Raw genomic sequence first — 27572 nt, 5'->3', positions numbered from 1 at the left:
CACAATCTTTCCAATATGTACAATCTTCCTTTATACATACACACACTATATATATATATACAGCTAATAAATAACACTTAAGGCCAAAGCATTGTGAAGTCTTAGGAAGTCAGTTTCTAGTACTAAATACTGATTTAATTTATCTTAAATCCATGCACCTTTAGCCAAAACCCAAACCCAGAAAATTAATAAATTAGCAATAAAGGGGGATGCAACAACAAATTACACATAATTTTATTTTTTTAGAGATAATTCATTTCAAGCCTGCTGATTTTAATCACAACATTCATCATACTTTATATAGATACAACCACATTTCTCACATGAAGTGCTGTAGTTTTGGCACTTCCAGAACAATTTTTTTTCCAATATGTTCCGATACATCTCTTTATCATTTCCCTTTTAAACCACACTGAAAAATAAACATACATGCAGGGCTTCATATGTGAGAATGTTTTCAGATACCAACATATGTTTACAGTTCATAGTCCTAGCAATAGTCTCTGGAATATTTTCTTCTTTAAAACTTTATATTAACATATAAAAAGCATTCTAAAATATGAATTTACTTTATACGTATTTCATTCCTAACTCAACTGATTGTTAAAAACAACTTTCATGGCCTTCCATGTGACTCTGGCAATTGAAGACACATAATTGCTCTTAATGGATCGAAATACATTAAGAGCAACACATCAAACACATCCAGTAATTTTTTCACCTCTTAATAAAAATGGTTCTTGTCTAAAATTTGTCAGAGTCTGCATAATGCAAACTCTAAGCCTGAGCACATGTTTTCCTAACAAATCAAGGAATAAAGAGATGCCTCAAGTAAGACTGAGATAAACCAAACTTTGATTATTGACTACTGGATATTAAATGATTTCAAATTGATAAGCATAAGGTTGACAATATGAAAATATAATTGCAGTATCATTTCTTCTTCTGTAGTTAAAGTTATGTGTCATTCAAGGATTGTAGACTCCCCTTAAATACCTACAGAGAAAATTGTTAAAATACAATCTTAAGACAAAGAAAAGGAAGGGAGAGTTTTAAGCAATAAGCTGCAAAGACAACTGCATATTAATCTAAACATTCTATCTTTTTAAATTTGTCACTAAATTATGACATAATCAATTACATGGGAGTATTTTAATGGGTTAGTGGTATTATCCATTCTTTTTCCAAGACCTGGGCTATTCATGACCAATGGCAAAATCAGAATCAGTCTCAAAAAATCCGGTATTTAAACTTCTAAGTAAATAGGTCTAACTGATGTTACACAAATTCATTTTCTACATTCTGACTTGGAGAAGGTATCTGAGGAAAGTACAGGTTACAAATTAAGATAGAAGGCTCCAGCCAATTTTAAGTTATATCTATATTCACTACATAGAGAAGCCTTATTCTTTTACCATGGCCCCAAACAGTTCCTATTTCTTTCTCAAAGAACAACATGCAACACTTTTCATACATACTGTCTTTAAATGTTAGATGTGCTATTTGGCCACTATACACCTCAAATTTAATTATCCACCTTTCAGTATTTGAGGTTGTCCTAAAATAACTAACAAAAATATATCTGGGCTTAATTCTTGGAAAAATACATATTTAACAACCCAGGCACTGGGCATCTTTTGCAAAAGTTGTTCCATTCTTCACAGAATTCATGTGTTCTTATTTTTGCAGATTTCCCTGGTTTCTGAAAAATAAGAGGAAGAAGGACAATTTACTATCTGAATATTTTACAATCATCCCCTTAGCTCCCTTTTATTATGAAAAATTTCAAATGGATGTTCAGTACAAAGGTTGTGAGAATAAAACAAAGTTGATGTGAATAATGAATCTGAGACAGCAGCAGGCTTAGAGAGATACAAGATGATTCATATCTATTTAGGCAGAGTTGAATAAAAAGCGTTTACTGAAAACTAAGACAAATTATTTTTATTTTTGTTTTTTTTGTTGTTGTTTTCTGGGGGCCACACTAACTGATGCTCAGGGATTACTCCTGGCTTTGCACTCAGGAATCACTCCTGGCAGTGCTTAGGGACCATATGGGATGCCAGGGCTTGAACCTGGGTGGGCCGCATGCAAAGTAAGTGCCCTACCCTCTGTACCATCACTCTGGTCCCAACAAACTATTTTTTAAAACTAACAATATTCATTTTCAAAACTTGGTGAATGAAATTTCTGTTTATTCATTTAATTTCTTATGATATGATACTTATAAAGAACTCTCAGATGAGATATTAATTAATTATCATTAATGATAATCTATTTTAATCATTTATCTTAATTGTTTATTTAACTAACTTAAATCAATTAATTTTATTCATTTAGAGTGGAAACAACTACAGTTTTCTAATTTTATTTGAAATTACCTCCTAGATAAATATGAAATATATAAAATTAAAGCTGCCTAAGTTCCGATAGAGAAGGGAACACCAAGTAAAGTGTGGTTGGACGACCTGCTTGGGACAGGAGATGCGTGCTGAAAGTAGACTATAAATTGAACATGATGGCCACTCAATACCTATACTGCAAACCACAACACTCAAAAGGAGAGAAAGAAAAAAAGGGAATGCCCTGCCACAGAGGCGGGTGTGGGGGGGGCTTGAGTGGTGGGGGTGCGAGGGATACTGGGATCATCGGTGGTGGAGAATGGGCACTGGTGGAGGGATGGTTACTCGAGCATTGTATGACTGAAAGACAAGCACGAAAATCTATAATTCTGTAACTGTATCCTCACTGTGATTCACTAATAAAAAAAATAATAAATTTATTTTTAAAAATTAAAGCTGCCTAAATTGATATTTAGGTCAATGTTATCTCATTAGTCCTTAATCAGATGAAGAATGCCATATTCCCAGATATATTCTGTAACATGTAGCATTGCACTATAGCCCTGTCGTCCCATTGTTCATCAATTTGCTTGAGCGGGCACCAGTAACGTCTCCATCGTGAAACTTGTAACATATAAAATTAAGAATTACTCATAAATATCTGGAGTTAATTTTCAATGTTTTGAAATTTTTTTAGCATTCACAGAGAATGATTTTGGGACAATATATGTGCCATGTGTGTTTATGCATTGTTTGTATGTGATGAAAAAATATAGTATAAAGTCTCTACTAAGGTAATGATTTTATTATTCTGCCCAGCTTAATACAAATAGATACTCTCCAATCTCATGTTTATCTCAATCTCAATCTCATGTTGAGTGCTCTTAATGTTTTTCGAGCATTATTTTAATGACATTATTTTGTCACTCAAAGTTTATATGCCCCAATTTTATTTTTACTAAAAAATATAAATAATATATATTATGTATTCATAAAGTCTGGAGTATATATATGTATATATATAAATGTTACTGATCTCATTTACCTATTTTTTCTAATTTAATCCATAGTGGACATGAACATTATATTACAAAATATAAGTTGAAAACAGGGAAAATTCTCTAGTATCTTTGCTATATTTTTTGAATGGGTAGTTTTTATCCTTCACTTTTTGTTTATAAATGGAATTAGGATGGGAAGACAAACTAATAGCAATTAAAATTTTTATTTCTAGAAGGGAGTGTGACTTTCTCATTGTTTATGATGTCTGGTTTATATGACATAACCTAAGATTTCACCTCTTTGTATCTATCACCCATTAGCACTTGACATTTGGCAGGAGAATGAGAAAAAGAATAAATAAATTGGCATATCAAAGGCATTCAGGAGAGGATGAGAGAGTCACATGCTTCGTCTCCACTTAGCACTGGTGTTTTGGAAAGATTCCGCCGGCAGTTGCCACATGGATTAGTGTTAAAGGTCAGGTAGAAGAGAGCCAGGGAGAATTTTTTTTTTTTTGGACATGGAAAAAGAAGTAGTATCTTCTACCCTCTAACTCCATAACTGCATGAGCTCTTGGGGAGTTTTGCAATGACTGCGTCATGGTTGCCCGCTTGGCTCTCTGCAGTGAGTCTACTTGCACCTAGAGAACCAAGAACTATAAACTGCATCTTATTTTCTGCTTCGCTGGGGATAAAAACCAAAAAAAAGGCTGCATCCACAATGATGACTGCTAACTTGTGTTACATGATTTTGTACATAATAATTATAAGGATAGCAGGAAAACACAGAAAAAAATTATAAGTGAAGATTGTGTGATGATTCAAAAATAAGTCTAAAGACTGAACTTAACACAGAGGTTACAGCTGGCAGAAAGAATAGAAAAGGAGGCAGTATTTCCAAAGACAAATAATTGGATATGATATATATATATATACAAAAGGGCGATAAAAGATCCTCTGATAGCTTGATCATAAGAATCAATGATGTATGTCTTTATTTATTAGAGGGTGGAGTGCAATGCATAAAACAACATCTCTCAAAATGCAAGCTAAGGGTAGCAGAAAGCTTTAGCCCATGACACTTACCAGCCAGACCTTTTATTCAGAGACTTATCATGACATTTCACAAATACCAAAGGTGCCTTTCCTTTTTGTAAATAAGACACTTTCTCCCTAGAACAGAAGATCACCCTGCAAAAAAAGATAAATAAATATGAGCACATCATATGGAACAAGAAACAGTAATCCAAAATTTATTATTAAAGCGGGTTAAAACCCATCTGATCATTCTGATTAGTTATTTTGATATTTTTAATGTTAAAATTTTTATTTAATTAAATAACTGTAATTTACAAAGTTATTGATAGTTAAGTTTTAGGCATATATTTCTCATACCACATCACCCTGCCTCCAGCCCCCGCCCCATCTGCCACCTTGATACACACACATTACAGAGTTCGGGGTTGCAGCTTAAGTCTCATGTTTTCACTGTCGTTGGTACTGTGCTTTGGATATGTAGCTATACCACTCTCCCACATCACCAGTATAACTAGAGCTTCAACCACTGTTCACCCATTACTTCCCTTTTTCATCTTCTTCCTCACCCCCTTGATTTCTTTCCTTCTCTGTCCTTCTCCTCTCTAAACTCTGGGGTCTGGGTCAATAGTGATCTAGGCTTCCCCCCTTTACTTATCTGTAATATCTAAAATTAACTGGACAAGGAAATGTAATTTTTTAAATTCTTGTTTGTTTGGGGAGCTACATCTTGCGATGCTCGGGGGCTACATGGATTCATCCTCAGAGTTCACCCCAATATTTCTCAAGAGGTCATTCTATGACAGGAATCAAATCCGAGTTCTTTCTCATACAAAGCATGAGCTCCAGCCTTTTGAACTACCTCACAGATATTTTTATATTTCTCAAACTAAACTGTTCACATTCATATTTTGGTCAGCCTCACTTCTGAATGCATAGGTTTTATCTGGAAGTCTCAAATACTGTTCATCAATAAAGCTAATCAGCCAATGCAGACAGAATCTGGGTAGCCTGAGTGGTCTTGATAGCACATGGCTTTCACCAAAAGGTGACACAAGAGCAATTTTATCACATGGTAGCATCTCCATTAGAGAATTGACTTTTCTTTCTGCATGGCCCTTCAACCACAGCCTCCTTTTCATTTATTTTGTTACAGAAAAAGCCTAAACAGAAATAAACTATTAAGCCTAATTTAAGGAATAATTTTTATTAGTAATAATGGAACATTATAGTTTCAAAATTCCTATACATTGAGTATAAAAGTTTTAAATCTTATGGGACTCTACACACTTCATTTTAGAGATATATTTTAGTGGGACCTGAAAGAGTGTCTTGCAATGATAACCTTTTCCTAAAGAGGTTGATTATAATCTTAAATGTCAAAGTAACATCTCTGATGCTACACATTTGGAAAAAAATACTGTTAAATGAGAAACTGAGATAACTGACTTCTGATGACAGTTTTCCTTCTATGAAATGCACACATACTTTTACTTTGCTGTCATTCTATTTTTAGGCCTTATTACGTTCTATTCGTACTCATTCTATTTCACTCATACGCCTAAAAAAGTATGAATGTCATTATATAGGATGGTGATTTCAACCTTTTTTGTAACTACAGATTTGCACAAATCTATGGACAGACAGATGATTGAAAATCTCTTAGTTAGGCCATATAGGTTTTTAATCTTTGACTTTTTTGCATCATATTCAGCAATGTTCAGGGGTGACTCCCGGCTCTGCACTCAGGAAATACTACTGGCAGTGCTCAGGGGACTATATGGGATGCTGGGAATCGAACTCAGCTAGGCTGCGTGCAAGGCAAACGCCCTACCCGCTGTACAATCGCTCCAGCCCTGGCCATATAGTTTTTTGTTTGTTTGTTTATTTGTTTGTTTTGGCTTTTTGGGTCACACCCGGCAATGCACAGGGGTTACTCCTGGTTCTGCACTCAGGAATTACTCCTGGCGTGCTCAGGGGACCATATGGGATGCTGGGAATTGAACCCGGGTCAACCGCGTGCAAAGCAAATGCCCTTCCGGCTGTGCTATTGCTCCAGCCCCCCGGCCATATAGTTTTAAAGATAAAAAATTACTAAACTTTTACCTGAATGTTGAAATCTCCAGAAATACTGTCCATATGTTATAGTGAGTCTAAATTAAATCTAAAAAATTATTTACTTACTTTTTTTGAGTTTCTCCTGCTTTGACTCTGATCTTCCCAACAGAAAACCCTGGGCTGCTCCACCAGTCGGTCCAGCTGAAGTACGAATCGCTCTCCCACTGGAGCTTCAGCATTAGCAGCTCGCCAATATCCACCTCCGTGTAAATGAGGAAGGAGTATGTCTTATTTGAGGAAACTTCAGGTCTGCATAAAAAAGAACATAGTCATTAGTTCATATTTTTAAAAACCCTTTTGCACCTCTTCCTGAGCTTTTTGAAACTTTTTCCTTCCTCCCTAAAAGTAAATAGCTTTATAGTTTGCAAATATTTCTTAATGTAAAAAATAAGTACCAGTGATGTAGCACTGTCATCCCATTGTTCATCGATTTGCTCGAGCAGGCACCAGTAACGTCTCCATTGTGAGACTTGCTGTTACTGTTTTTGGTATATCGAATACACCATGGCTACCTTGCCAGACTCTGCTGTGCGGGCAAGATACTCTTGGTAACTTGCCGGGCTCTCCGAGAGGGATGGAGGAATCGAACTGGGTCAGCCGCGTGAAAGGCAAACACCCTACCCGCTGTGCTATCACTCCAGCCCCTTCCTTCACTTTTTTGTCATGTTTGATCTAGTTTTCAATAAATATAAGTAAGAACCTAGCTTTGCAAATTGTGGGTTGCAGCCCCAAATGTAGTCATACATATGTGGTGACAAAAAATAAGGCATCATCCGTGGCTGGAGCCATAGCACAGTGGGTAGGGCATTTGCCTTGCATGCTGCTGACCCGGGTTCGATTCCCAGCATTCCATATGGTCCCCTGAGCACCGCCAGGAGTGATTCCTGAGTGTGTGAGTCAGGAGTAACCCCTGTGCATCACCAGGTATGAGCCAAAAATCAAGGGGAAAAAATAGTGATTAAAGCATCTCAAATTAAAAAAATAATAATAATAAGGCATCAGTGAAAGGTTTCTGAGTGTGCAATGACCAAAAATTAATTCAAACTCAACTACATGATTAATCCAAGGTGGTTTGGGGCAGCTCTTACTTGTGTTGTAGTTTTCAGCTGAAAAGGGGTGGTAAGTGGAAATATCTAAGAAGCCCTGTTTTAGAGCAGTTTTTTTCCAAATTGAGTGATATCATTTCCCTATGGGTATTGGAATAATCTAGGGAGGGGGTAGTGGCCTGTGACATGGAGAGATGGGAGAAGGGGAGGGGTTTGTACTCTCTGTTTCTTTGCTAAAAGTAGAATTCCAGAGGAATGTTGTCTTTATTTATCTATTTATTTATTCTAAAAAGAGAGAAATAGGCTAAACAAGTTTGGGAACTTGTGGTAGAAGATTGATTGCCTTCATCAGGCTTTCTCATGGCTTTTCACTCAGGGATCACTCCCAGTTTTGCTTAGGGAAGCAAACAAGGCAGGATGTAAGGCAAATGCCGTACCTGTTGTACTAGCTCTCCGACCCCAAACCTGCCCTATAACTTTAGAACATTCCATATTGAATGTTTTCTTTTTCTTTTTTATTTTTTTAACTCCTCAGACAACTGGTTAAAAACAGTGCCATGATTAAGCCACATGCTGGCGGGAATACCATGTCACTTACAGGGTGAAAGCGATGTTCTCACTCTCAGCGACAGTGCCGAACAGGGAGATCTTAAAGGCCTGGTCCGTCTGTGTGTTAGGCACAGTCCCAGAAAAATGTATCTTTACTTGGTAATGGAAGACTGTACAGGAGAGAATTAGAAAAAGTGCTGATTAGTCTTTGTGGAAACACCACATAACTCAGACAACTCAGAACCACAAAGAATACGTCACTCGTGCCCAGATAAGAAATACTCACACACAAATATCAGTGTATCTTGGAAACGTGTCTGTATATCTCTACAGTGTTTACTAGCAGAAAATTTAGATCTTGAATTTGACTCTCTTTCAGAAATCTGTTTTTTGTAGCAGACAGGGAAAACTCAAGTGGTCTCTGAATTTCCAAGCTATCCTAGAATGTAGCCATCTTTGATGGTGAGATCACATCAAGAGACCAACCACCAATAATACGTCCTCCATAAATTCCATCTCTTCTCAGTCATCCTTGTTCTTTAGCGCCTACGCCAAGTATATTTGGCATAGCACTATGTCACTTTAGGTGATCCTGTTTGTTCATATCTCATAGATATATCTAAACCAGAAACACTTTTTGAATAGAGATTCATATTCATCTACTGTCCAACACAGTATAAACTAAGTTCACAACAAAACTCATGTCTTCAAAAGATTACAATATTTTCTCTACTTGCTTATAGTGAAACATCAGGAAAACTAAAGGGTCCATCATTGAGACTTCCTTGAATTTTGGCTGCTACCCAATCTCTACACCACCAAATATACAACTAGATTCAAATACGCTACCTTACAAATTCATAAAATAATTATATGTAAGGTATAAAAGATTCTTACCTTCATTTAAAGCAAACTTTAGGAATTAGGAAACTTTCAATATTTTTCTAATGGACCAGGTAATAGATATTTCAGGCTTTGGGGTCATATAGTCTCTGTTCCAAATGTTCAATTATGCAGCCTTAATCAATGCAAACATAAATGCATGAAGTTCTGCCATCATAAAACTTTATTTAAAAAATAGGTACTGTACTGGATTTGCTCCATGGGCCATAGATTGCTGACCTTGGATGGATGTTTTTAACTTCACTCTGAAGCTGGTACAGATGAACTAGCCTATGTTGACATTGCAATTAGAGTAATATTATTTTCATTATTTCTACTGCAATGGCCAGTATCTTTTCTTATTATATGTGGTATTATAGTAAAAATAAGACAAACATGATTTTTCTTACTTACAATAGTCTGTACCTACCTTTGTAAGGCATCTGAGAACGAGTTTTCAGGTACATTTTGCTGCTTCTTTTGGCTCTGACCTTATTGATCTCATAACCCAAGTTATTGCAACGATTCTTTCTGCAGCTCAGGCAGAGCCCTTTATCAAAAGCTTCTTTTGAATTACACCGGTAGGCTTTACTTGGATTCTCTTCATTCAACAGAGAGTCAATAAAAAGATGAATGGAGCGTTCATGGGAGCACTTCACCAGTTGGTCTACATCTGAAGAATTAATAGGACACAAAGAAATTTTAACTTCCTGAAAGCTCTTATTAAGTATTACTCCATTTATTTTCACTTTTATTAAAATAATATAGATATACTACTAGAATAAAATGGCCTCAGGATCTAGTCCTATTAATCATTGAGTATAGAGGTTCTATTTAAGGATGCATCTTGGTGGAAGCTGCTTATCTACCTTGAGGAGTATAAAAATTTATGGAGAACTTTTGACATTATATTTATATATTTATGAAACTAGACTAAGAGGCAGCCAAGACAGAAATTCATTTCTTTTAGTTAATGACATCCTTGTCTTGTCTGAAAGAATCAAATATTTCTAGATGCTTCTAGACAGGGCCTATTAGAAACTACATCATAAAGGGCATAGCATTAAAGGAATAGTATAATAACACTTACTATGTATAATTTAGCAGAGCCACTAATCACATTTTATTAAATAAATTATATAAATAATCACTAATGCCATAATAGTATATTATTATCACATATTTTAATAATAATTAAAAATAATAATAGTAAGGCCTAAGTTTTATAACTTATATATAAAAGGCCTGAGCATTTTGACTGCAGACAGATCCTTTAGTTCATAAAATTTTAGAGGTTTCTTTAAAAAATTTGTAAATTTAGCAACATAAATATTAAAATAGATATTAGGATTTATATCAAAATGATATTTTAGGGGGATCTGGGGAAGTTTAGGCTATACCCAGAAATGCTTAGGGCTTTCCTCTGGCTCTGTGCTCAATGATCACTCCTATTGGTGCTCAGGGGACCATAAGCAGTGCCAGGGATCAAACTTGGGGTGTCTACATGGAAGGCAAGTGCCTTATCCCTTATACTACTTCTCCAGTTCTGGAGATTTATTACTGAAAGATCATTCACTTCTGAGTTGTGAACCAGATCAGCTATCAGCTATCTCTTAAATCAGCTATCTCTTAAAAAATAGATGGCCAGGAAGACGGCATGTTTTGTATGTAGAAGCCTTGGATTCAGTTCCTGGCACCTCCTGGCTTCTGAGCAACACTGAAACTCAGAGCACATCTAAGTGAATTTACCAAACCAAACCCCAAATAACCCCCCAAAAGAACATGGGAGACAGAAGAAAGGTGGACTAACATATCCTCTACTTTCAGTAAAGTTCAAAATCATTCTACTAGTCTTGGAACTGTATAAACTTTGTTTACTTGGAACAAAGTAAACCAACATACGGCAGATAACAATTTATGTTATTAACAGAGACCATTGATTTTTCTTATCTACACCTCATCTTTCTTTTATCTTAAAGTATAATACTAAATTCAGTTTACAATGTAAAAAATAAAATACATCTGTCTGACCACAAGACTAAAACTATAAGGTGATCACGCTGAATATGATAGACTTCTTCAGAAATGCATTTGGGCAAAATTGCTTATTTAAACCATATACTATGAAGAATAGGCAATACCCTGGTTAATGGGTTAACAATAAAGCTTATGTTACATTAACTTTTAATTCCTATTTACCTCCAAGACCTTTCTCTGCAATCACACGAATAGCTTCTCCAATGTTGCATCCTGGTTGGAAAGTGCCTCCATTAGGATAAATGTCAACATGTCCTACTGGTTTCTGGATTCCAATGCTTCGGTCAGGTGATCCTCTGGTGAATGTGTGTAAGACATCTACAAAATCTGCATCATCAGGAGAAAGGCGACTTGGAGCTTCTGCATACTCAAAGTTAGGTCCAGCAGGATCTAGGCCTTAAAGAGACCAAAAGATTAGAGAAGTCCTCAGAGATGTTTTAATGCCTTGTAGTTTTACTCTTTATCCTTGTTACCTTACTGTTCCATTGCTTATATATCATTTATTTTTTAATGGCAGCAACAGGAGTTATTACTAGCTCTTAGTGTATATTAATTGAATCATTAACTTATAAGTGTACAAAAGTAGGCTTAGCACTTTCTAAAATAAAGTTTAAGTCTCTTAAACTGGACTTAGATTGCAACTTTCGCTCAAGATGACTTGGTTTCACTTCATAATATCATCTCCTTTTCCTCCTTTCTCTTACCCTTTGTTGGAGTGACTAGTGATCCCATACTTGGTTGTGGGACATGTAAGGGGATTTTAGTGCTTGCACGCCTAGGTATTGGTGTGCCTGCTATTGATCATTTGTGCTGTCAGGGGTCTCAAAGGCAGTGTTGTCACAGGGATCTTGCTTGCAGGGCAGGTTCTCTGACACTGAACTCTCCTTGGGCACTGGTAAATCATTCCTGGGCCAGGCTAAATGACAGATGTAGTTCTGGATTCTTTTTTCCTCTCTATACATGACTCTCTATTCCAGTGGTCCACTGGCCCAAAGGTTGAAAAATACCGGTTTATTGCAGAGGTTACTATCTGCTCCTTGGAGGGCTATGCAAACTAATGCTGATCTGCAGGTGTAAAAAGATTGGAAACTTCTGCTCTGTACTTTCTTCCTGTGAACACTGCCCTGACAGCTGTCTTTCTTTTCTCAAATGTCCGCTGATGGCGCTCCTTTAAAATGTCAGGTACTTATGTGAAAGGTGAAGCAAGAGTTTTATTATCAAAGCACAGAGAAGACGGGGAGAGATGAACTTAGGTTCTTAGAAAGACTCCAGCTTTCCAGGCTGAGAACTCTGGTGTTTCTCAGAATCAGAGTGGACAGTCTTCCCCCAGGGCATAGTACTTTTGGAAGCCCCTGCAACCAGAGATACCGTGAGGACTCATTGGCTCATACCACAGGTCCTGAAATCTCCGGACACCTCCTAGTTCCTCTGTACTGAAATTCCAGTAGGAGCCCACCAAATTAGATGGGAAAATAACATAAAAGCCAACTAGCCTCAACAAACAAAAACAGTAACATGGACGGCTCACCTACCAGCAGCTTAATAAATTCTTATACAAGGATTTAACCCTATGATCATATACAACAATTTTCACATTCAAAATTGATTTTTATACTTATTGATTTAGTGCTGGAGCTTTGTTGTCTAATCAATTTCAACTCTAGAATTGTACCAAGAGTTGTGATTTTGTTTACATTATGATAAATTTCTAAAAATCTATTTTTAAAAAGATCAAATAAATACAAAAACATAAAGAAAGACTCCTGGTCGTTCAAATGCTTAACTCTGTTCTATTTCTAGTTCTCTTTTACTGCTAGTACGTAGTAAGCCTGTGGGATCAAGAGCCATATCTTTTTATCTTACTTCAAGAAAAAAAGACGCCTCCAAAGATAATCAAGTGGTTACTTGATTACTCTCTGGGTATTTGACACTGCTCTGCTTTCAGAATGATGAACATCTCAATTATTCTATGATAAGACAAGTTGTGTTGCTGTTTTACCAGTAATTCTGTTGACTTTCTTGTTTGTCAGACTTCCTGCCACACCAGCAGCATGAGCTCCCAGGCTGTATCCCAAGAGATGGACATTATCCAGCGGATAGTTGAATTCCTCCTTTGGAAGGTAAAGAGGAAAAAAAAAGATATTCTGAATCTTTACAACTGCACTGCACTCCCGTCCTGTTGTTCATTGATTTGCTCTAGCGGGCACCAGTAACATCTCCGTTGTGAGACTTATTGTTACTGTTTTTGGCATATCAAATACGCCACGGGTAGCTTGTCAGGCTCTGCCGCACGGCCGGGATACTCTCGGTAGCTTGCCAGCTCTCCAAGAGGGGCAGAGGAATCGAACCCAGGTCGGCCTCATGCAAGGCAAACGCCCTACCCGCTGTGCTATTGCTGCAGCCCATTAAGATATGTATTGAGGGGGCTGGAGTGATAGCACAGCGGGTAGGGCGTTTGCCTTGCACGCGGCCGACCCGGGTTCGATTCCCAGCATCCCATATGGTCCCCTGAGCACCGCCAGGGGTGATTCCTGAGTGCAGAGCCAGGAGTGACCCCTGTGCATTGCCAGATGTGACTCAAAAAGCAAAAAAAAAAAAAAAAAAAAAAAAAAAAAAAAAAAAGATATGTATTGATAGTATTTTACGTACATGAATATGAAGTGCAAATTAATATTATAATTTCAGATTTGAAAAACTTTCTTATTTAGCATTATATTAAAAATAGCAATGCCATAATATATGTTCATATAGTGCAATTTATAAAGCATATGTATAAAAATATATACACATACAAATATATATAAAAACACATTTAACCTTAACGCATCATTTGCTATTTTAAATGTTTGTTATTTCTGTTTATAAGGTTTTTTCAGAAAAGGCTTAAAATCAGAAAATATGACAGTGGGAAGGAATCACATGCACAAATGATCCAGTTTCCTAATCCAAGTGCTGAGGCCCAGGGAGGTGACATGATCTCCTAATTTATTTCTTAACTTGCAAAATTATTATTTTTTAAAAAGTTTTATGCTTTAATGATCAGTTCAACAAACATAGCTTTTTATTTCTCCCTTCAAGTTTTGGTTTAAGTAGTTTGGTTTTATTAAAGGCTTCTTTTCAACCATAGGTTTACCTTTCACAGATAATTTTTCAGAAAATGACTTCAGAGTCTAAGTGAGCAAAACTGGAAGATTTTTTCACTAGAATTCCAGGCCCTCAGCCACCTCAGCTCCTTCCCTAGCTCAACTCTCCTTAATCCTCAATAAAATCTAAACTTGTTGCACACTAAGGAATAAATCCTCATAATATTATTGTCAAAGAGACTATATTCTGTCAGGGTGGTAGAGAAGGATTTGGCTGGCCATGACATCATTCCTCTGTGCTGAAATAATAAACTGTTATTTATCTCTTCAACATACTTGGTTCTTGGTCTTGGCTGAGCTATTCACCCTGGAAATATCAGAGAATAGGGCAGATCAGGACTATGCCTTGGTTTTTATAGAAATATAATTCATAGGGGGCTGGAGCAATAGCACAGCGGGTAGGGCGCTTGCCTTGCACGCGGCCGACCCAGGCTGACCCAGGTTCGAATCCCAGCAACCCATATGGTCCCCTGAGCACCGCCAGGGATAATTCCTGAGTGTAGAACCAGGAGTAACCCCTGTGCATTGCTGGGTGTGACCCAAAAAGCAAAAAAAAAGAAATATAATTCATATAATAATGTTGCTAAAAATTGTAACTGTGCTCATTCTGAATACTTGAATTTTCCCAGAAAGTAATTCTATCTAAATGAAAAAGAAAAACTATGTTTTTCTAACTCTAGAAGAGAGATCTGTTTTTGGACAGGTAAGTTTCTTTCCTCCAAACTTACCTCCATCCAGTTGATAAATCTGGCCACGTCTTTCCCCACTAACTTCGTGTACCCTGCAGACACTGGATAATGTTGCTGAGCCCTTGACAGCCAGTTCACCACGATGACATTGGAGTCTGGTTCCCTCTTGTACAAGGCAGTCACAAGTTTTGGCACCCAACTCTCATACATTCCTGTCACCTAAAGAGGACAACACAAACTTTCTTAAAATACTCATGTATAGCTCATGATAGATGCCCTGATCCAAAGTACCTATGTTAAATGAAGAACACACACCAGAATATTGAGACACTTGTGACTTCACTTTCAGAAGCAAATTTGAGAATGTTAAATAAAGGACGTATTGAATTCTGAAATCGCAAACTTGGATTGATTTTAAAATATATTTTATAAATTCAACAAAACTCAATTATTCTTAGTGTTAAAAAAATCACTGGATTGGATAACATTTTGCAGCACAGTTACAGACTATTTTAAAGAAACTATGTCTGTCACTTTCAGTTAGGCTAAAAAACTTTACCAGCAATTATTGTGAGGACTAGGGCTGGAACAATAGCACAGCGGGTAGGGTGTTTGCCTTGCATGAGGCCCACTCGGGTTCAATTTCTCTGCCCCTCTCGCAGAGCCTGGCAAGCTACCGAGAGTATCCCGCCGACACAGGCAGAGCCTGGCAAGCTACCCGTGGCGTATTCGATATGCCAAAGACAGTAACAAGTCTCACAATGGAGACATTACTGGTGCCCGTTCAAGCAAATCGATGTGCAATGTGGTGACAGTGACAGTGACAATTAATTATGCTTATAAAAAGTCATTTATAAATAACATTTGATACGCTAATGAAAAAACCTTTTCAACATACCATTTATCCGAGCAGAAAGTAAATTTATTTAGCAATCTCTTGCTATATATCTTTATAAATCATAAAAAGTGATCAGGTCAGATCAGAATTTTGGGGAATTCTCTAACACTCTTAAGTATCAGAATAAAAAATTATGATGCTTAAAAAAAAATTTCCAAATCAAGCCTGCCTGGAGATAAGCAGATCAACAAATGGGATTCTTAGTTTCCTGTCAATAAGGGGCCCAAAATTCAAGGTCAAAAGAACTACGGGTTCCTCATGTCAATTCTGCATTATGTCAAACTTTGATTTATACTTTAAGCGGAGATACTGGACACCTTCGCAAATAGAAATGCCTTAAAATATTTGAAAATCATGGAAAATTTGATTTTAAAATGTCCCACTATCCTATCATGAGCTTGCACATGGCAACAAACTCAATTTAAATCCCCAAATCTACCCATCCCTAATATGGCCAAAGTGGATCCCATTGTAACCACAATCAAGGTTACTCAATTATGTAATCAACAAAGATTCTGAAAAATATGTTTAATGCAGTTTTTTGTTTGTATGTTTGGTTGGTTGGTTGGGAGGCCACACCCAGTGATGCTCAGGGCTTACTTCTGGGCTTACCTACACTCAGGGACCACTCCTGCTGAAAAATGGGGAACCCTATGTGGTGACAGGGATTGAGCTGGTTAGCTGCATGCAAAGCAAGAGTCTTTCCTGGTGTCCTGTCTCTATAGCCCTTTAATACTGCTTTTAATGGGAGATTTATAAAATCGATATTCTTCCTGCTGTCATTTCAATAGATAAAAAACAGAAGTCTTGAATTTCCAAATCAGAGAACTTCATGTGGAACTTTCATCTCTATATGGATCCTACCAGGTTGATATTTCCTTTTTACTTAGTCTAGTCTTTATATCAAGATGATGAAACTATGACAATAAAAACTGCATAATTTTTCATATAATTGTGCTCTGTGGTAGGGAAAAGCAAGCTTCTTCAGAGATCCTGCTTCTAATACTCTAATACTCAAATTCTAATTACTCATCACTAATCATTTCTAAGACTATAAGCATTGTTTTGACCTTAATAGATCATCTAATAAATAAGGAGTTGGGTCCATATAACCTTGATCAGCCACCAGCTCATAAATTTCTTTTGTGACCAATTGTGGTTCCTTAACTTCTTGAAGTAAAATGCTGGCTGCACAACTATTTTGGACATCAACATAAAACAAAGAAGAAAAGATACAAAGATCAACTTATTTCATGGGAAACTTATTTAAGCCATCTTTAAACATGTTACAGTAAAACTTCTTCAAGTCTGGATGCAGCCCTGGCATTTTGAGGGAATCAGTTGAAACAACCATATAGAGCAGAAACCTATTCTTCTCTCTTTGAAATTATAAACTGGCAATGTTTTGCAGCTGATTTTTCAGATAGGATGGAAAAGCATTTCTTCATATCCTACAGTTATAGGCACCCTATCAATTGTCTAACAACTAGTCTGACCCTTTCTTTCTAAATTCAACAGAAAATAATGCTGTTTTGTAACCCTGAATAAAAGGGTAGGAAATCCAGTACCCACTTACTTCAACTCTGGAAGAGTTTCATTTTTCGCTAGATGTTTCTTAGGCAATTCCTTAAATCAGTACCAATTCTTAAAACCGCTAATTCTCAGATCTACAGCTGAACTGAAGGTCTCTTTGCTCCCTCTACCAGGTAATTCAACTGACTCAGTAAGTTGAGAGAAGATGATGAGATCAGTGTGACTGAAGAAGTTAATGAATATACCATCCATCTCTATATAAGGAAACTCAGCACATGGTCAGTGGACAAACCTCTAAACCCAGGTACTCTCAGCATGGAAAATACAAGTGAGCTTAGGGGTAATTAAAGCCAATGACAGACACTAGAACTGTCTGCTGATAATATGTTAGGTGTATCGTTTTAGTGTGAAAAGGTAATTTTATTTTCAAATTTTCCTAAAGTAGGACCAGAACAGCAGATGGGGCACTTGTCTTGCACACGGCCTACGTGGATTCAATCCCCAGCACTGTCATTGGTCCCCAGAGCTCCACTAGCAGCGATCCTTGAACACAGAGCTAGGATTAAGCCCTGATCACAGTCAGGTGTGGGCCCCGAACCAAAAAAACAAACGAACAGAAAGATAACTGGTCTGGAGCAATAGTACCACAGGCAGGGCATTCGCCTTGCCCTCAGCCTACACGAGCTCAATCCCAAGCACCGCAAATTGGTTCCCAGAGCCACGCCAGGAGTGATCCTCATCCACAGAGCCAAGAGTAAACCCTGAGCACCGTCAAGTATGGCCCCAAACAAACACACAAAATTTCCTAAGGTATACAATTTTCTTAAAGATAAGATTAAGATACTTGAGAATTATTAAATTTTTCCTGTCATATCGTTAAGTTTAAACTGTTGTGAGAAGATTGAGTAAAGTTCATATAGACAAACAAAATATCTCTGAAAACACTCAAGATTATTTTTTCCTACTTAAGCCTTTTATTTTTAATTTTTTTTTTTTTTTTAGATTTTGGGCTCACCCCACTCAGTACTTTAAGGTCATTGCCAGCAGCAGTTGAGGGACCAAGCAGAGCCAAGGGTCTGACCTAAAGCTCCTGCATGCACTGAATTTTCCCCAGATTACTGAGCTGTCTCCCCAATCCTAAAACCTTTTAAAGAAACTCATTTTTAGTGAAGAAAAATCGTTTTTATTGAAACTTTTTTTATTGAAAGATGTGAGGGAGAGAGAGGGAGAAATGTGTGTTCAAGAGACAACACAGACTTCTCCAAAGTAGAAATGGAGACAAGCAAGTAAGTTAATGTGTTCAACAGAGAACACCGGCTCGAAGAGCAAGCCTAAAAATTTTGTTTTTTATTATAGTGAACATAATGTATTATAATGGTGTTAACATTTATATTTGCCAATGAGGTAATATCTTACCACCACCAAAATAGAAGGTATTTATGTCAGAAATTTGAATGTACTTTTTTACTATGGTCTGAGCTTAATTAATAACTTAATTAATAGAGACATTTCGTTAAAATAAGAATCTGTGTGAATTCTGCACCTGGTTGCCTTTATTGCCTTTGTCTCTGTAAAGTTAAACCATGTACCCCTACACTGTCACTTTTCAGTGACTTACATTACATAGAAAAAGAGTATCTTATATATAACAACGATTAGGTAATTGAGCTCATTTTAATTTCGTGTTTGCTATCTATCCATAATATCTAATAACAGAAAATAATGTCTTTAACCATCTGCTGTAATCTTAGTAATAATAAAACCTACTTACTAGGGATTGATCATTTTAAAAAACAAAAATAGTTAAGCATGACCTACATCAAGAATAATGACTATCTCGCAAGTTTGGAGGAACTACTTCAGTCATATTTTTAGTTTTCACCCTTTCTAATCATTTCTCATGTTAGCTCCTTCACTAGATCCCTACTATCTCTGGAAATGCTGCCTAACGTTTCTAACCGGAAAACACTGGAAATGGAGAAACATCTAACCCAACCTCTTTATTTTATAAATTAGTTGACTGAAACTTAGAAGTAACTGAGAAGTAACATGACCCACATAACAGATCTGCAGAATAGCAAAGTCAGTACTGGGATAAATAGCTCAACTCCAGCTCTCCCTTTGTTCTCCAGAAAAAGTCTTAGGCGAAGTGTTGGATGAAGTAGGATCTTGCCAGATTTCAGGTTTTCCCCCAGTGATTATCTACGCTGTGCTCTACAGTTCAGCAGAACTGTATGTTCCCATCTCACAGGAACGCTGACTTAAGAGCATCATCAAGGTACTGGGGGTCAAATGAAAATCAACATTCTCTGAGGAAAGTATTCATTGGACTCCATAGTCCCACTCCCAACCGAAATTGTCTTTACTAATGATTAAAGTCATAGAAAAGTAAGCATAAATATGGATGTGCACCCGATCATGGGATTCCCAACAATTCACTCCTTCCTAAAAGCCTCTCTTACTGTCCAGCCATGGATCACCACGAAAGTTTTGCTGCTGTGGTTGAACTGGCAGTTGGCCACGGATTCTGTCACTCCAGGAACAAGGTGACAATTGTCCTCAGCTGTGTCTTCAGGAGTCCTTAGGGCAAATTTGCTTTCAATGTCCATAAAATCTTTTCTTCCAACATTTTCTGAAAAGGGAAAAAAATTGAGAGGTGGTTAATTGAAGGGCTTTCTTATTCATTTATTTTTTTATTTAGCATAATGATAGTTTTAGGTTAAAAGCAAGTATTACCAATGTTTGTTCTGTTTTCCTAAAGTTTGAAAAAAAGAATGTGCATTTCAAGTGTATAATTGGTGCTTCAGTGGTGATTAAAATTAACAAAAATAACCCTAAAATAGCTTTGAGATCCATATGTGTGTGTGTATGTCCCAAGAATACATGCCTCATATTAAAACAAATATCTTGCACATGTGTGAGATCCTACATTCAACCTCATGGGCCCTTTAGTGCCAACAAATGTGGCCCTGGTGACCTCCAAGGACTCAACTTGGAGTCCACAGGAGCGACCCTTAAAAATAACTCAGTTCAGAAATTCTAATTTTTTCTATATCTTCCATCCTCTCCTTTATTCAGTATATGTGCATGTGTGCATGTGAATGTGTGTGTTGTGTATATAATTTCATATAAATGCACTTCTCTTTGGGATTTCTTAGCCAGTTTTCTCTCTTTCTTTCTCTTATATTTTGACATTTAAGTTAGTTAAAATTAGGTTACGCTACTAATTCTGGAAGAGAGAGTAGGGAATCAGAATTCTGGCCTCTTGATTCTTGTCCATATTCCTAGAGAATATTGACTGATATTTTTGTGTGTTGTGCAGTTCTTTTTTCTCTTTAGGTCTCTGATTACATTTAAAAAATGTTTTCCCACAATATTGTACAATAAGCCTTATTTAAGGGAAGGCTATTTCTTTCTCACTAACATTTGAAAAATATTGGTAGAAAGAAAATGTCAATGCATGAGAATCTTTTTAATGGAATTTTTTTAACTGATAGCAAAAGGATCAGTTCACAGTATTTAAAAAAAATATTTAGTGTATTGTTAAGAAATATATGACTCCCACTTAATTTTTAACATATTTACTTTCCAAATTATGATTTTGTAGTCTTTTCTGCATAGTTCAAACTCAAAAAGCTATAACAACACTGGTTTTGGAAAGAATTCACTGTAACTCTTCATAGCTAATACCGAAGTGAATAGGAGGAAGAGAAGTTCAATCTTTTGACTTCCCAGGCAATATGTATAAAGTTTGATATATCTTCACAGCCATTTATAAACAGTAACAGTAATTCTTTGTAAAATTTCAAAGAATTCTCAAAATAAACAATATGGCAAAAAATAAACAGCAATGAAAAATGGATAAATCAAATAAATATAAATTAAATAAATATAAAATAAGCAAATAAAATCAGACTTTATGAACATAGTCAAAGGGATGTTATATTAGGGGAAATTGTTTTAATTTCTAATCAAGTGAAAAAAGGTCAAATAAGTCTATCAATTCAATATGTGAATATGAGAAGTTAGTATTTGGAACCAGAGAGACAGATCAATGGACTGAGCACATGCCTTGCAGATGGAAAACCTGACACCCCATGATCCCCCAAGCATGGCTGGGAGCAACCTCTGAGCACAGAGCTGGGAGAAGCCCCTGAGTACCCCAATTGTGGCCCCAAAATAAAAATCAAAACAACAACAAAAACAACAAAGATGTTCCTACATACAGATTTTAGATTTTAGATTTCACTATTCAAAAGCCTAAGGCTAAGTTTGCTTAAAAAAATACTTCTAGTTAGTTTCTTGATCTTACCCATGTTTCACAATTCAAAATTTGAAAATATGTATCCTGAAGCAATACTGCAAAACTAAAACCACAAATAAAAACAACAATGAAGAGACTGGAGCGATAGCACAGCGGGTAGGGCGTTTGCCTTGCACGTGGCCGACCCGAGTTCAATTCCCAGCATCCCATATGGTTCCCTGAGCACCGCCAAGAGTAATTCCTGAGTGCAAAACCAGGAGCAACCCCTGTGCATCGCCAAGGGTGACCACAAAAAAGGAAATACATAAATAAATAATAATGAAGGAGCAAATTATAATACATACATACACTAGGTAGAATCAGACATATAATTTAATTATATGAGGACAGGGCAACATTTTACTTTTCAATTGTCCTCCAGAATTTCTAAACAATATTCTAGTTACTTGCTTATCCTTTATATGCAACAATTTGATTTCATACAAACATACACTCACACACATCTCTGTCTATTCTAAGACCATTTGTTCAAATAAATTATTCAAATAAAAACTTAAAGTTCTTATATTTTCATTTTAATTACCAGTGAATTTAAAATCCATGCATTCATCAATAATATTTCAGCCTCTCATCTTAGTTGAAGTTGTAGATCTTTTTCTTTTTCATTCCTAATCAGAAAATACTTTAATAGTCTTCTCTTTTTAAAGTGAAAAAAACGCTTTTGGTGTTTAATCTGATTTTGTTTTAAATGCCCAACTTGTTCTTTTATGCCTAAAAAGTACTTTAAAATATTCAAAACTAAATTAGTTTCATTATCTTCCATATATTTCCATATTTCCAATCAACTTATTCAAGCTTTCTAACAATCTTATTTAACATAGTTAATTAGCAATCTTTTAATAGAAAAATTGTATGAGCAGTCTGGCAATTTCTCCTGCCACCTCTTTGCCAAATGGATATTTAAGAAGAGGACTACTCCATGGAGCAGAGAGATAGTACAGCGGGTACTGTACATTTGCATTGCACAGCTGGCCTGGTTTCAGTCCCCACACCATATATATGGTGTCCCGAGCCCTACCTGGAATGATCCCTGAAAGCAGAACCAGGAGTAAGGCCTGAGCCCTGCCAGATGTGGCCCTCTCCAAAATGGTTACACTGTTCAAGAGGATGTCACTCACTTTTAGTCTATTTTCCCTAGAATTAGATCTGGTGTTGTAGTGGTTTTGAAATGATAGAATATTCTTTGAGATTATTGAAGTGTGCTTTGTAAATTGCCCCTTTCCCATCCAACACAAAAATCTGTTCAACCCACACATGTTAATTCAGATGATCTTTTTTGTTTATTGAGAGCTCCTATATTCTATTGTCAATGTTTTCTGTTAGGTCTGTAAATTGTTTTTTTTTAAATAGAATTTATACATAATCAAGCAAATTTGCATTTGGAAAGACTCTTTAATTTTTTTTTGTATCACACCTGTGATGCTCAGAGGTTTTCTCTGCAAATCACTCCTGGCGGTGCTCCAGGGATTGTATGGGATGCCAGGGATTGAACCCAGGACATCCCCTGTGCAAGGCAAATGCCCTACCTACTGTACTATCACTCTGTCCCCATTGAAGAGACTTTTATTTTACTTTATTCTTAAAGTTACACAAGGACCAGGAGATAGTTCAGGGGTAAGGCGCTTTCCTTGCACGTGGCTGACCATGGTTCAATCAACAAACCCCATATGGTCTCTAGAGCGCCACTAAAAGTGATCCTAGAGCAGAAAATCAGGAGTAAGCACTGAGCGCTGCCAGGTATGGTCCAAACCTGCTGTCCTCCCCCCCCACCCACCAAAAAAAATGTTATGCAAAGCATAATGAAGCCTTTGGCAGGAAACTAGTACCTTTATACATTCTATGTGATATTTTCATGTAGGAAGTCATAATTGTTCTCAGCACTTAGTCTTTGTGTCATAGGTGTTCTGACAGGAATTTTCACACTACTTCTGGTTGTAACCCCCAAGGAATGTCTCAACATCCTAAAGATAAACAAATAAATATACTTTTTCAAACCTATATTAACTTACACATAACTGAATATGTGTATAACTCTGAAAGTGAATCTCAGAGTCACCATGCCATCATACTCCCATCAAACATGTCCTAATTAGCTACTAAGAAGAGTGACAAGTTAATGCACTTTGGGGGTGAGGTACTCAGAGCCAGAAATAAGCACAGTGGTACTTTGGAACTTACTCCTGACTCTGTGCACCAGGATCACTCCTGGTGGTTCTCAGAGGACCATATATGTTCAAACTCAGGTCAACTTTTCAAGGAACATACCTTACCCTCAGTACTGTCTCTCTGCCCCCAAATCAATGCATTTCTTAACTATATAATCTTTATACCAAAATTTTTAGTATATAGCTAAAATATGTGTATATGTGAATTCATCTTAACATAGGTAATGAAATTTGGCTAAGAAGCAAAGTGCTTTTGGGGCTGGAGCGATAGCACAGCGGGTAGCACAGTTGCCTTGCACACAGCTGACCCAGGTTCAATTCCCAGCATTCCATATGATCTCCTGAGCACTGCCAGGAGTGATTCCTGAGTGCAAAGCCAGGAGTAACCCCTGAGCATCGCTGGGTGTGACCCAAAAAGCAAAAAAACAAAAACAAAAACAAAAAAAAAGAAGTAAAGTGCTTTAAAGATAAATGTATAGTGGTTATGCTATTAGTGCTATAAAGAGGAATGTTGAGCATTCCAGGATACTTAAAGGTGGTTTATAATTATCAGAATTATAAAATTAACATTAATATGTAAACACAAAGATTAATCATAATAACATCCTCTTCCAGGCCGGAGTGATAGCACAGCGGTGATAGCTCCAGCCTTGCACACAGCTGACCCGTGTTCGATTCCTGCTTCCCTCTCTGCGAGCCCGGCAAGCTACCGAGAGTATCGTGCCCGCACAGCAGAGCCTGGCAAGCTACCTGTGGCATATTCGATATGCCAAAAACAGTAACAATAAGTCTCACAATGGAGACGTTACTGGTGCCCGCTCGAACAGATCGATGAGCAACCGGATGACAGTGACAGTGACAGTGACATCCTCTTCCAAGTTTCTATTTTTTTCTCTCTCTGATACACACATATAGACACACACACACTCCAAATGAACCTGATCAGCAGTTCATCTCTGATTAATGTTAACTCACATCTTCTATAGAATGATAAAAAGAACATGAGTTGAATTGGTAAATTGGTCAATTTGGTAAGAAAAATATCTCAGTATTTACATATGATTGAATATTATCATATTCAATCAAGGCTATTTCCTACTTCAATGTTAACAATACTTTTGACTTTTCTAACCAACATAATTAATTTTCCTTTATATTGAAACTATTGCAAAAGTAGAGACAGTAAATTGTGCATCCGATGTTCTCCCCTAAGAATAAAGAAGAAGGTTGAGCTAAAAATACATGACCTGGACAAAGTGAAAATTTTTCATTCTTAGGAGACTGACTCCCACCTTTTAATACCAGTATTAATCAATCACTCTGTATCATTCCAAAGTGTCATCTGCTATTTCACTATCATCATCAATCAAACTAAACTCAAATATATACCTGGAAATTCACCATGACAAGTAAAATAGAACCACAGCTACTGGAAACTGTCACTCATACTCAGCCTTGTCAAGTGTCCCAGTGAGGCTATGTTGAAATTATGGTAGCTTCTCCATGTATTTACAACCAAAAAAAGGTTGGTTAAAATCTAGTTTAGTCCATTTAAATCTAACTAATGCTTGATTCGAGGGGCCTAAGAGAACTTCCAGTTTGATTAAAACACCCTACTTTAGAGCGATAGCACAGCAGGTAGGGCGAGTTTGCCTTGCACACAGCCGACCTGGGTTCAATTCCTCCATCCCTCTTGGAGAGCCCGGCAAGCTACCGAGAGTATCCCTCCCGCACAGCAGAGCCTGGCAAGCTACACGTGGCATAATCAATATGCCCAAAACAGTAACAACAAGTCTCACAATGGAGACGTTACTGGTGCCTGCTTGAGCAAATCGATGAGCAACAGGATGACAGTGCTACAGTGCTACAGTGATACTTCAGAGATGAGAATGCTAAATCAGATAGTACAGATTAGCCAAAGTAGTGCTAGAGAGTAAACACTTAAGTGAGTTTAACAAAACCTTTCACCAAAAAGTGGAGGGCCCAGTTGTGTGTGTATGTGTGTGTGTGTGTGCCTGTGTGCTTGTGTGCCTACTAATAAAGGTATACTATGATGTACTTAAAGAAATGAGGATTTGAATTTTGTTAATTGCATGCTCTTGATATTCAGAGGAACATGTTCCACCCAAGACACTTAAGACTTTCTAATAGAATCTCCAGTGCTCTCAGATTCATCTGAGGAACAGAACCAAAAGAGTCTTGTATTTTTGTCCAATTCAGCTGTTTACTCTAACAAAAATCTGAGGAACAGAACCAAAAAAAAAAAAAAAGTTCTGCATTTTCATCCGATCCAGCGTTTTACTCTAAAAAAACCCTCCAATACACACACGCGTGCGCGCTTGCGCGCGCACACACACACACACACACACACACACACACACACCAACACAAATAAAATTTTACTTGCAAACTGGCTAAGGAACAAGTCGCTTTTAACTTTATCGCTGTGCGAAAACCGCCTGAAAGCATATCCACAAGCCACCAAAAATAATGCAGAGAAAACGTTGCCTCTTTTCAATGATGATTTAGTTGGTTGCTTTTTGACCGCTGCTGTCTGTTATCTGAACCAAGGCTTAAGTTATGCCTCTGTTGTGAGCTGACCTCGCGTAGACCCTCAGCTGAGCAAAGAAGAAATTGGCAGGCAAAGGAACCCTCAGCCCTGGACTGCCTCCTTTCGCGTGGTCTGTGCGACCCAGACCCTGAGCCCCCAACTTCTGGGCCCCCTTGGCTGGCGGCCAGTTACTCGGCTGCGCGCCCGAGCAGGGCTCGGCTCAGAACCAGGGGAACAGAGCAAACCGCTAAAGCCCGCGCCCGCGCGGCCAAGGACCGCTGTTGGTTGCACTTTTCGGGGAGGGCAACTCTTCAGTAGAGTGGGGCACCAAAAAAGAAGCCAAATGTGCCAGAGTGGAAGCCTCTGCCCTGGAGCGGAGAGCGTGTGTGCCCTCGGGGATCCCTGCAACGGTCTCCCGGGGGGATCGGCCGCTTCCCGCCGCGCTCCCGACCCCAGGCCCGCGCAGACCGCGGTCCCGCCAGGGTCACCTTGGTCAGCGCATTCCATTCGTGCCAGCACCGCGCTCCCCCCAGAACACCCCCCGGCCACCTCTGTCCCGTGCGGGCTCAGCCGATTAAACGGATTTTATGTCTTAGTTAAACTTTAATATGTAAAGCTTGTGAGTTCACATTTTAGGGGCTAATAAAGAGATGGGGGGTGGGAGACAGAGGAGCGGCAGAGAGAGGGGAGCGGGACAGAAGTGGGGTAGAGACAGACAGACAGACAGGGACAGAAAGAGAGGCAGACAGGGAAAGAGAGAGACAGAGACAGACAGAGACAGAGAGAGACAAACAGACAGACAGACAGACAGACAGACAGACAGACAGACGAGTTGGCAGCTGCCTTCTGTGACTACGGAGATCAGAGGCGGCTCGGAGGAGGGTTTGCTTCCCTGCCCCTCGCGTCTTCAGCGCTCGGGCTAGGAAAATTCTCCCGGCTCCTCTTCCCGTCCTCAGAATGCAAAGAAGTGTCCCTTGCACAGGTGGGGAAAGTCCGCGTGCAAAACTTACTGTCGGCGGTGGCCACCCCTCCGTGGGGGGCTGTTAGAATCTGGAACCACACACCCAGAACCACCAGGAGCCAGACTTTGCTCTCCATCTCCCCGCGATGCTTCTCCCTGCAAGAGTTTCCGGCACCGGCACCGGCACCGGCTGGCTGAGTCGGAGACAGGAACCAGCTGGAACCCCCCCCCCCTCCGACAGACGCGGGGACAAGTGGTCCTCTGAAAGAGGAGGGCAAGTCTGTTAAGGAGTGGCCGG

General features: G+C 38.0%; 1 protein-coding gene across 1 annotated transcript; it reads right to left on the bottom strand.

Moving 5' to 3' along the window:
• Positions 1-210: 210 nt before the first annotated feature.
• LPL (lipoprotein lipase) lies at positions 211-27572 on the bottom strand. The gene is made up of 10 exons (XM_055144558.1): positions 27324-27572; positions 19736-19905; positions 14882-15061; positions 13010-13121; positions 11173-11406; positions 9404-9646; positions 8141-8261; positions 6563-6745; positions 4430-4534; positions 211-1702 (listed from the first exon to the last, which is right to left on the bottom strand). Coding segments are annotated over exons 1-10 (1437 nt in total). The 5' UTR covers positions 27412-27572; the 3' UTR covers positions 211-1701.

The sequence above is a fragment of the Sorex araneus genome, chromosome 7 (genome assembly GCF_027595985.1).
Source record: "Sorex araneus isolate mSorAra2 chromosome 7, mSorAra2.pri, whole genome shotgun sequence".
Taxonomy (NCBI): Eukaryota; Metazoa; Chordata; class Mammalia; order Eulipotyphla; family Soricidae; genus Sorex; species Sorex araneus.
The sequence above is the reverse complement of the archived record's forward strand: the minus strand, read 5'-3'. Positions and strand labels throughout refer to the sequence as shown.